The following is a 12,337-nucleotide window of genomic DNA, read 5'->3' on the forward strand; positions in this document are numbered from 1 at the left end:
CGTGCCTTAACCTCAGACTGGGGTGCACGTGGCCCCCACGTACCAGCAGTCACTGCCCAATTTGAACATGCTATCTGGTCACAGATAAAAAAAAGAACTCAGATTTTTCAGTTTCCCTTGAGCCTTCCACAAAGAAAAATTAAAGAAAGAGACTTAAAAGTTAAGGAAAGTTCAAGATTATTTTGTCCAGGCACACTATCAAGAAAGGAAAATTATGAGGTTGGAGGGGAAGCAGAGAGGGGAGTTACAGGAGAGAAATAAAGCGAAGAATGAGATTATATTTAACAATGTCCATTTTCAGCTGGACTCAGTCTTCATAGGTTCACATATTTGCGAACAAGCTGGCCTGGAGCCCCAGCCCAGGTAACGGTGGCCCACCCCCTGCGCTCTCCCTCTATTCTCAATAGCCTTTTTTTCCCCTCCTCCAACTTTTTCTGAAATCCTCTGGTTTTAACCAATGGGGATGCAGCTTTGATGACTCATCTCTTTATCCCCGATCTGCCCGGCTGCTTTTCACCCAGCAGCAGCACTTTGATGACTCGCACTTTGCTGGTGTTGCCGTTCACGCACAGATGTGGCATTGATAGCTCCAACAGGGAGGAAGGGAGGCGGATACGTTTGCTATTCAGAGCACTTCCTCGGTGGTTACGCTCTGGAGATGACTACAATAGCTCACAGCTCCCACGCTGTAGGAACTATTCATTCTGTGGACATTTCATCAAGAGGGTATGAAGGGAAGGCAGGATCCTCCCTTTAGCAGCAGGGCAGCGTTAAATCAGCTTAACCCAATCACAAAACCGTCCCCTTCATCACTATATTTAGATGCACTGTTGTACATGTAGGCTTAAATTCATCTTGGCTAATTTCAGCCACCCGAAAGTCAGGCATGCAATCCGAGGTCATGTATCTCGATGAGAAATAAGCACCCCTAAAGCACAATTCCTGCTCTCCAAAAATAGGTGGGATGAATTGCTCTTCGGAGCCATCTCTCTCCCTCTCTCCACCAAGTACGATGCTCCCTGAACAACAGTGTACTACAGACACCGAAGCTTTCCGGCTGCTATTTAGGTGAGACGAATCCTGTCTTGCAACAGCAACAATCACCCACACAATTAGTGGATTAGCAATGACTGGCTAATGAGGAGCTGCAGAGAAAGGACCCTGAGGGTTCTGGTGGATGGCAATCTGGACACAAAGCAAATGTTAGCAATATGCGCTCGCTAAAAGGGAATTATCATACAGGGATGCATAAACAAGAACTTAGCTGGGAAATGGGTGGAACAAGCCCTGCATTGAACCCCATGGTTGTGGGGCTGGGTGCAGTGGAGTACTCTGCACGCCCTGAAGCACCCAACTTCACCAAGGAGGTGGACAGAGGAGATCAACAGGAACAGCGTAAAGTAGAGATGATGTGACCCATAGGCAAAAATTAAGGAGCTAGGTTCATTATCCAACAGCAGAGGTGGGACAAGATAACCAGCTTCAAATATATGAAACGTTGCTGCAAGGAGGAAGAGGATAATCTCTTCTTCGTGTCACGGTGGACAGGACCAGTGCGATGGGCCAGACTGCCTGCCAGTAACGCGGCACCTCGGCTGCAGGCAGCCAGGTTAAAGGGACATCAGTGGGACAAAATGCATTTTGCCACAAAGAACGGGACTAGAAAACCTCTCAAGGTGTTTCCCAGCTTCATCTTCTATTATTACTTGTTGCTGAAGCATTAATGACATCCACCTTCGGTATCCAGCTCTGAGTATACAGCTGACTGCGTTTCTTATCTGAGGATTTCAGCCCTTTTTAGTGCAGGATCATGTCTCACTGCCGCACTCTACGAGAATGCCAGGGGATGCTAAGAGAAATATTTTTTTTCAAAATGAGATAATTCTCTTAACACTGTATTGTCCAAATGAAGGGAAACAAAGCAAGTTTATCACGACAGACTACTACTTAATGGAGGGATTAAAAGTGAATTAACTCTTTTTCAATTTATTTCCACCACGTGTACCACACAGAATGCCAGCTTCAGCTGTGATTTGAATTGACTACGTCATGCAGCTCAAAAATCATGTTTTGAAATACTCATCTTCCGTGGTAAAAGTTACTGTTGTGGATTATTTCTAAATTGAAAGCTGCCAGAAATCAGCCTCAATATTATGTATTAACATTACCACCTGTACTAAGCAGCTTGAACTGGCAAATTCAAACCAATATACATTTTCAAATGAATCTATGCCATGGAAAACGCTCTGCAGATCAAGATCAAAGTCTTAGTTGATTTGTGCAGTCATATTAGAAGAAATATTACAGGAATCACAAAATTTCAATATTGAAAGCTTTTCATGTATCCTAATGATGTTTGAAATAAACCTTTCAAGCTAGAAGATGTTTGGATTTATGGGTAAATACCATACCTTTCTCTTACACTTTGAAACAATGAACACTCTTAAAAGGACCCATTCACGTTATTATTGGATCTGGGCATTCAGATGTGAGATTCAGAGCTAGCTGTATTTAAAGTTACCTTTCCCAGCTCTACCGATTAAATAGTCACATGCAAACTGGTGACAGATTTTAATATCACCTGTCTGTAAATCATGTTCGACACAGAGCAGAATTATGCTTGGAATAACATAATCCCTCTATTTCTAAAGGAAACTGAACTTGTTCCTGCTAAGCTTGTTCAAAAAGAAACATCTCCTGACCAATGCATGGCCCTGGCTAAGGCAAGGCAATAGGTCTTCAGGACTTTCATCAGTTCTTGCATAGACACTGAATGTATGCTAGGGAGAGGAGAGGATATCGAGTTCAAACAACTTCCACAACACCGTTTTGCCTTTTAACATGCTTGATTTAATCACAGAACTGTAGAATGATCTCTGGAGGCCTCTGGGCAGACCCCTGCTTGAAGCAATCCCGATTAGATCAGGATGCTCAGGCCTCATCCAGTCAAAGTTTAAGCATCTTCTCCATGGTGAGCAAGCCCAGCTCCTTCAGTCTCTTCCTTTGTCTCACCTGCTCTAGCTCCCTACCATCTTTGTGGCCTCCACTGGTCTTTCTCCTGTCCATCCCTGTCTTGCTTGCTTTAGGGAGTCCCAAACTGGACAGAGCAGTCTGACGCAGTCTCACAAGCGCTGAACAGAGAGGAAGGATCACTGCCCTGGACCTGCTGGCTCCCGTCCTGCTAGTACACCCAGCTGGCTGTTGGTGCACGGGCACGTTGCTGGCTCACATTCAACATGTCTGCCAGGCACCCCAGCTCTTTTCTGCAAAGCTGCTTTCTAGCCAGTTCGTCCCAACATGTACTGGTACATGGGGTGATTGTTCCTCCCCAGAGACAGGACATGGCATTTTCTCCAACTGACTTTCACAAGGCTCCTGCCTGTCCTTTTCTCCAGCCTGTCAAACCCCTGTATTGACCACCACTCCGTTTGTTTTAAGTGCACTTGGTTCCATTGCTTTAGTGATTAATAATTATGTTGTACACTATTGTTCCCAGTTTTGATCCCTGAGGGATTATGTGAGCAAATGATCCCCGGTTAGACATCATGCCACCCTTCAAGCCAAAGGCCCAACCAATTTTCCACTAATCATTCACATCTCATAAATATGCCTGTAAGGAAACTATGGGAGGTCACATCAAAGGCAAGGCAAGGGGAAGTGAAGGTATAATAGAGGAATCAAGGGGGTGATTCCAAAATACTCCTAAGTGAGAACAGGATATGAGAAAGGTGTTGAGGAGCAATTCCTATGAGAAGACACAACCTGTAGCACCGTGCTCTCCCCACCCCAGAAGCCTTTGCTGCCAGCTCTGTCTTTTGTGCTTCTTGCAGTTTCCAATTGACAAGGAGTGTTTGGAGTAAAAAAATAATTGATTTCAAGACTGCAAAAACACTAAGAGCTCTAACAGAGTGAAAAACATGAATGGGGAAAAGACACATGTAAGTGTCATGCATGAACCTTCTGAGACCCTGGGGAAGAAACAGGACAGTAGCAACTCCCCAAAAAGCCCAACAGGTAGAGTAGGAGCCAGACTTGGATCATTTGCATTTCTTCGTGGGTACAGCATGGACATAGTGAGTAACGCAGACAAAGTATGGAGGTCATGACTCACTGTGACACCCACCCTCGTAGCTGCTCCTCTTCCAACAGCCTAGATTCAAGCACATACACTGAGAAAACAGTCAGGGTTCCTCTTATTTTTCAGAATAACCCCTTGATTTTGTTGCAAAGCAGCTGCATTTGGTTTTACAACTCCTGCTTGCAATAACTTACCCAAATTAACTTCTGTGTGCTGATTTTAAAGGGACTCAGTCTACTAAAAACAAATGGGAGTTGTAAAATTAGTCCCTTTGCTGTTCTTCCTCACATCTTGACTTCTACTTCTGCTCCTGCCACTCACCAGCAATCTGCCAGCAGGTGAATCACTTCACAGCGTTTCTGCTTCCCTTCAAATTTCTCATCTATTTAGATAATAAATTTGCAGAGTAATAGCTGTCTTTAGAAACAAAGTGGGTCTGTGCTCACAAGTGCCTCTACCTGCTGCTGTACAATATTATTGCTAATTGTCATCTTGGGCTTCAGCATATGCATGGTCACATGCTTCTGAGATGATCTCAGCTTCTCTCGTTACAACATCCGCTTTGTTTTTGTACTTTAAACTAGTCTGCACTGGAACAAAGCAAGGCATGTGTCTGAAAACTGATGCCCGTGCATTCTAACTCCTGCAGACATACGATGCTGTGTCTAAGGCTTCAGACTCATGCAGAACAGAGCTAATTAAGACACTGTTATTGAATGAAGGGGGTGTGAGCGTACCTAATTATACCTATGTGTAACACCTTAAACCTGCATCATACCCAAAATTATGCTGATGAATACATGTTCATCTGATGGCATCAGCTTAATTACCTCTCTAGTTATTCAAGAAGTAGGCAGAAAGTTTCCTTTGGATTTGTTCTAGCGCAGTAATTGATTGTTACTCTGCTGATGCCATGACACACAATCAAATAATCAGCAAGATGGAGTGAGCACAGAAACCAAAAAGATCACAGGGCCAAGCTGGCAGGTGGCACTGAACAGAAACCCAAACTACTCACCCAAGACATGCTTGGTGTTCCTCAAATCAGCCTCTCAACTCAGGTGTTTGCACAGGGATGTAGATGTGTGAAAGACCCTCTGGCACGAACAGTAGCAGCAGAGTACCTGGATCTGCATGCTTTCCTTGAAACAAGTGCCTATGTTCATGCCTGAGTCGCTTACAGCTCCTGGTGAGGGAAGTTGGGGTGACTTGAGAGTGTTTCAGAGACAGAAAGAGTTAAAAAACCTCGTGAAAGAAACACCTGTGTTTGTGTGCCTCTGTCACCATATTCTCTAACAATACAAGAAGATTATCAAGCAGAAGGTTCAACAGGTGACTTGAAGGCCATCTGTGAGAACCTCGATGGCCCTGGATGCAGAAAGCAGGCACGGTAGTAGCAGGATACTGTAAGAGCAGTAAGGATTTCCAGGCACAGAGTCATAGTTACACTGGGGTTTTCTTCACATCTGCTGAGCACGTTTCCTCAAGCGCAACCTGCCAACGATCATCACACGTGACAAACGCTCGTTACAGCGTGCGGAAGTCCTGCTGCGCATCCGTGCATGGTGGCAATCAGTCAGGGCCAGCGGGGAGCCAAGGTGCTCCCTGCAGCACACCGTGTCAATCAGTCGAGGTGAACAGCAAGCCATCGCACGCAGATGGACCGCAAACCCCATCTGGCTGCTGGGACAGCCTACGTCCCTGAGCAACCCAAGCTGGAGTGCACATCCATGGCAGCAAAAAATCTTCCCAACGTTGCTCACAAGTCAATCAATCAAAGGGAGTTTGACAAATCATGCAACGGTCCCTCTGCCACGCAATAAAAGCCTGAACCCAGTGAGCAAATCACTACTGGAACGAGATGGAAAGCCACAGCTGCTGTAAGCTTCAGCTATTCTCCTTAGTCATCTCTCTCACCAGTAACAGCCAAGTTCAACAGAAACTTCTCACACCAGTTATGCTTACAGACCTGATAAATGCAGAATAGCCAATCTGCCAGCAATTTTACACTGAAATCACGTAATTTGCAGATTAACTTAAATTCACTTGTAGCCACATTAATTACAATAACTAACATGCATGTTTGCAACCTTACAGACACTTCTGTTTGTCTCTCCTTTGTTTCCATTAGATAGGCATCTCTATTACATGCCTCCAGCTTTAATTTAAAAGCAGGCTAGGACTGCACTATACCCAAACAGAGTATCAAGTTCAGGTTCTGATTTTCATTACTTCAGATTTATCCTGGATTACTCTGGATTTACAATTTATATAACTTCTAAGAAGTTACACCAGGTGAAGTTTTACCAAAGAGCTGTATTGGATGAAGTTATACCAAACAAGAAAAGTTTTGTCCCAGAGTCATCAATACATCAGTCATCATCTTTAATGATATGTTGCAGTAATTACTATATGTATTTAATGCTGCTCTTGATGATGGTTGCCACCAAGTTCTTCATGAGAAAGTGTGAATATTTGTAATTTTTCAGGCTTGTTTACTTTGGAAATTACTCCAGAAGAGCAATTCCTGTTAATGTAGGAAGACGCCCTTCTCCCAAAATAAACATGATGTTTGTAAGGTGGGAATAATTAATTCTTTTTGCAAAAATAGATCATGATCACCTGTCCTCAGTTCAGAACAGTTATGCTCTTTGGTGTTCACCCATTACTGTAACATAAACAAACTTCTGTTGTAGATGAGGTCCAATATGGACAAAGACTGCTCTGGCTCCAACAGCAAAATTACCGCTCTGACAAATGGGAGCAGTAACAATTCTCATCCTCTGTTCTCACAGGTGAAGGTGGATGTGTTATGAGAGGAAAGTTGGTCCCAACTATCAGGTACAACTCTCCGTGGCAGACAGGCTTTCATGCCTCTTCTGGTATGAAATCAGAGCAACTAAAGAGGGACAAACCTTACATGAAGATTTTTTTTTTTTTTCCCCAGCACAATTAATGAGATAGTAAATTAAGGGCTTCCAAATCATTTGCCCGATAACTTCAGAGCTGACTGTAATTCCCTTACTGCCAGTGGCAGCTTTAAAGCTGAGCTGTGAATTTGCTTTGCAGTGGGTTGTGTAAGTAATAGTACACACCCACTGCTGTTAAATCAGAAATTCAGAAAAAGCTGGAGGCAACTCCGTGGAATAAAGCCATGAGGACAGAAATAATGTGAAATGTGCAAGTGCAAATAAAACTCATAGTTCATCTTAGATGCACTCAGCATGTTAATGCCTCAACTGTTTTGCTCATTTGCTACCTGTTTTCAGCGCCCCAAGGTATACGCTATTAAGGCATAACCCAGTGTAATCTAACCTGAAGTCTTCAGATGTTACAACATTTGCTGAAGAACAGCTCTCCAGAAAACACTTATCTGAAATGTCTAATTACTTAGAAATATAAGCTAAGGAGTTTGCTCTTTGGCATCAGGTTTATAAACCATTTCAGACACATTCTCTGCAGATCCTGGACACAGAGCCTTTAGGAAACTAGCATTCCCAATTGCACTTTTTGCAATCAACCACTGGCATGAGGCTCTCGAGATACATAGCGGTGATACAGCCATGTAGAAAGGGAGATATACAACTGACCATTTGCTTATCCGGGAACAAGTCCAAAGAAAAGAGCAAATGCACAAGAAATGCCACAACATGGAGTCAGCTTGGTCAAAGACTATAGATAAATGCCTGGTTACCCTCCTGCAAAGCATTTCAACACAACTGCTAAAATATTTGAACCAACTAGATCTGAAAGAAAACACTTTTTGTTTAAATCAATGTAAGAAATCAATGTTTAATGCAATGTAAGAATATATCAAATCAATCACATAAAATCAATCGTTAACATCAATGTAAGAATACTAAAAGGTTGATTTTTTTCCTACGCAGCTGTGCAGCTGCGCAGCTGCATACAGTCACGTGCATCTTAAGCAAGAGAACAATGCTGCAACACAAAAAAGCACGGGTACATCTAATGACCAGGGAACGTCGCTGCTGGAGTCCCACCTGTTTTATTAGAGAGTCGGAAGGACACCATCTTGTCAGGGATGCTGCAGACATTCCTCACCGAGGCGATGCAGCTGTAATTCGCGTAATCCTGAGGTCGGAGGTTCTTCAGCTTCAGGATCTTTGTTTCTCCCTGCACATGCAAGAAAGAGTATTAGGAAGGGACTGAGGCCGAGGAAGCAGCAGAGATGCAGGATACACCGAGAATGGCTTTCAGGAGGCAAGAGGAAGATGCAGAGGTGGCTAATTAGAAGCAGATGTTGAGGTGGTCCAGAAAACATATTTTATTTAATTAACTGAAAGAATGGCAGCTGGCATAACCTAAAAGTGTAGCCCCACATATATCAAAGGCAAAAGAAGAGAGCAGCAAGGGGGAAATCAGTTTGATGGTCTCTTTCAAGTCGCAGCATTATTCGGGATAATATATCTTAAGGTACAATCTACATGATGAAAAAAATCACAAGGTACAGAAATCCTGCTGTTTTCCTTTGAAAAAGAGTTGCTGATGGATTTTATTTTTAGCCAGCAGTGTAAATGATGGAGCAGAGACCTGAGCAGGATATGTAATGTAGGAGTTCCTTCAGACACTATCAAAAGATGACTGGAAAATGTGAGATTTCCACTGCAGTACCATGTGAAATGGGCAGAACCAGAAACTCAGGAGAAAAAGTAAGCTGCTGAAATATGTATGTAAAATATTACAGCATTGTTAGCCACAAGAGTAACAAAAAGCCAAAAGGAGTGTTAGGTACAAAATCCTGAGCACGCAGAGATGTCATGGGACAAAGCGAGGAGGAAGAAAGCATGGGGAGCAGAGAAAAGAAAAACAGGGTGTAAGGTGTGAGGACCTGACAGTGTGGAGGGCTGCAAAAACAGTAAATAAATCTGTATGTACCAATACCTGCACATTATTCATTCTAGCATTAAAATAACAAACTTCCTCAGGTTTTCAAAATCCTCCTCCAGCGGCCCGCTTTTAAGTCTTTGCCTGCGTTTATAGTGATATGTCTAAAATGTATGATGCTTAGACAAGGCTGAGGTAGAACTTCAGCCCAGGGAGGCAGACACTCTGAATGGGCACATGAAGTATCAAAAAAGCAAACCTTGGAAAATGTTCATTATCACATGTCCTTTTAAAGCTTTACAGCTGTTAAGATTACCACACCTTGAGCAACATAATTTTTTTTTTTTTTTTAATATCATGTGCACCAACTGCCCAGGCCTATATAAGCAAAAATATGGTAGTTTGGGAAAATGCAGGTACAGAATTAGCAAAAAACAATAAAAGAGAAGATACAGCTAGCCAGACAAGAAAAGAAACAGTCATTGAAACAAAGCTCGGTAGACGTTTGGACTATTAGAACTGAAGTGCTTTGTATGTGTAATCAGTGTCACAGAAATTATGTGATTAAAATTAAGCACATGATGTTTTAGTGTTTACAAGACCAAGCCTTTGAAAGGCTGCTCCTAAAGACAAAGGATCATGGAATCATAGATTAGTTTGGGTTGGAAGGGATCTTTCAAGGCCATCTAGTCCAACCCCCCTGCAGTGAGCAGGGACATCTTCAACCAGAGCAGGTTGCTCAGAGCCCCGTCCAGCCTGACCTGAGATGTTCCCAGGGATGGGGCATCCACCACCTCTCTGGGCAACCTGGGCCAGGGGTTCACCACTCTCATCATGAAAAATTTCTTCCTCACATCTACTCTAATTCTGCCCTCCTTTAGGTTCAACCCATTACCCGAGGGCTCCAGAGCTGGATGCAGCACTGCAGGGGGGTCTCCCCAGAGCAGGGCAGAGGGGCAGAATCCCCTCCCTCACCCTGCTGGCCTCACGGCTTTAGGGGCAGCCCAGGATACAATTTGGCCTTCTGGACTGCAAGCGCACATTGCCAGCTCATGTCCAGCTATTCAACCCCCAGGACCCCCAAGTCCTTCTTGGCAGGGCTGCTCTCCCTCCCTTCACCCCCAGCCTGTTCTGATACTGGGGGTTGCCCTGATCCAGGTGCGGGACCCTGCACTTGGCCTTGTTGAACCTCGTGAAGTTCACATGGGCCCATTTCTCAAGCTTGTCCGGGTCCCTCTGGATGGAATCCCATCCCACAGGCATGTCAATCGCACCACTCAGCTTGGTGTCATCTGCAAACTTGCTGAGGGTGCACTCGATCCCACTGTCTATGTCATTAATGAAGATATTAGAGTACTGAACCCCATACGGTCCCCTGAGGGACACCATTCGTCACCAATCTCCGTCTGGACATTAAGCTGTTGACCACTACTCTCTCCATGCGACCATCCAACCAGTTCCTCATCCACCCAAAAGTCCACCCATCAAATCCATACCTCTCCAATTTAGAGAAAAGGATGTTGTACGGGACCATGTCAATGGCCTTACAGAAATCGAGATAGACAACATTGGTAGCTCTTCCCTTGTCCATGGATGTGGTCACTCCATCCTAGAAGGCCACTAGGTTGCTCAGGCAGGACTTGCCCTTGGTGAAGCCATGCTGGCTGTCTTGAATCACCTCCCTGTTCTCCATTTGCCTTTGCATAGCTTCTAGGAGGATTTGCTCCATGATCTTTCCAGGCACAAAGGTGAGGCTGATGGGTCGGTAGTTCCAAGGGTCCTCCTTGCTACCCTTTTTAAAAATGGGTGCAGTATTTCCCTTGTTCCAGTCTCCAGGGACTTCCCCTGACTGCCAGGTCTTTTCAAACAACATGGAGAATGGCTTGGCAACTACATCAGCCAATTCCCTCTGGGATGCATCTTGTCAGGTCCCATAGACTTAGGTATGTTCAGGTTCCTCAGGTGGTCTCAAACATAATCTTCTCTTACAGTGCGGGAGACTTTGCTTCTCCAGTCCCCGTCTTGCAGCCCATCCACTCAAGAGGTGTGGGAAGATATATTGCCAGTGAAAACTGAGGCAAAGTCGTTTAGTACCTCAGCTTTCTCCTCGTCTGTTGTTACCACTTGGCCAGTCTTGCTCATCAAGGGGGTACACTTTCTTTGACCTTCCTTTTCTGGCTGACATACCTATAGAAGCCCTTCTTGTTATTCTTTGCATCCCTTGCCAAGTTCAGCTCCAGCCGCGCCTCATGCCTACAAAACCAGGCAGCATCCCTGTACTCATCCCGAGATACCTGTCCCTGCTTCCACTGCCCATGCATTTCTTGCCCTTTAGTTTGCCCAGCAGATCTCCACTCAGCCATGCCAGTCTCTTGCCTTCCCTTCCTGACTTCTTACACCTGGGGATCGAGAGCTCATGCTCTAAGGAAAGTGTCCTTAAAGGTCTGCCAGCTTTGTTCTGCTCTCTTGTCCTTGAGGGCAGTTTCCCAGAGGGTCCTATTGACTAACTCCTTAAAGAGCTGGAATTTTGCTTTCCCAAAATTCAGGGTCTTGACTTTACTCTTTGCCTGTAAAGAACCTACTTTAAGAAGAGGTGTATCTGGGCTAGAGAAGGGCCTGATCCAGGTCAGTAGGAGCACAGCTACCAAAGTCATCGAGTTCTAGCAACACAGAGCAGCTACATCCCATCAATTCAATCCTTAGCTCTGGACTCCAAGTTGAACTTCCGGGCTGAAGTCACAATGGCATTCTGGATCACGTCCCCAGATCGCAGAGGTTTATAAAATATGTATATTTTCTTTATTGGTTTAGATAATTAGTCTAACCATGTCTAATTGCATAATTATTGTAAATACAGCAAATTTAATCCGGTACTCAGGCTGTGCAATTACAATGTGCAACAAGGATGATCCAAACTCTTAGGTCCAAACGCTGCATGAAGATTTTGCTTTGAAAAGTTCAGTATTTCCAACACTCCCAGAGATGAGAATGTGCAAGTTTGTTCAATTTCTTTTCTGATGGCAGCTAAAATAAGTAGCTGATGTTACCAGATTCATTGAAAAAAATCTGTTCAAAGTTCAAGAATTCCTTTGTATATGCCCAGTTTTCCAGGTGCCTTCTATGATTTAATAAAACTAGAAAACTTTTTCTTTCAGAAAGTTATTTTATCCAAAAAAGTAGCCTTTTTTGGATAAAATATCTGAGAAAATTTGTGTTATGACTTGTTTTCCTTTACATTTCATTTGATGTTCAGATTGATAATCCACCTTCAAAGCACTCAACAAAAAAAATGCCACCTCAAATTCGTATCTCCTGTTGCTCTGAAGTCAAATCCCCTCTATCCCTCTTCACATCAGCTCTTACTGTCTGTTACTCTATCATAAGGTGAACCAATTATGCAGACATGTGCAG

General features: G+C 43.9%; 1 protein-coding gene across 1 annotated transcript in view; it reads right to left on the bottom strand.

The window, feature by feature from the left end:
* The window catches only part of MDGA2 (MAM domain containing glycosylphosphatidylinositol anchor 2), a 390,338-nt gene that overhangs the window by 168,905 nt on the left and 209,096 nt on the right, over window positions 1–12,337 (bottom strand). Inside the window, exon 5 of the mRNA XM_082000249.1 lies at window positions 8,083–8,215. Within this exon, the coding sequence (XP_081856375.1) occupies window positions 8,083–8,215 (133 nt within the window). The remainder of the gene's footprint in view (window positions 1–8,082; window positions 8,216–12,337) is intronic.

This window comes from Phaethon aethereus (genome assembly GCF_964289735.1).
Source record: "Phaethon aethereus genome assembly, chromosome: 5".
NCBI classification, from domain to species: domain Eukaryota; kingdom Metazoa; phylum Chordata; class Aves; order Phaethontiformes; family Phaethontidae; genus Phaethon; species Phaethon aethereus.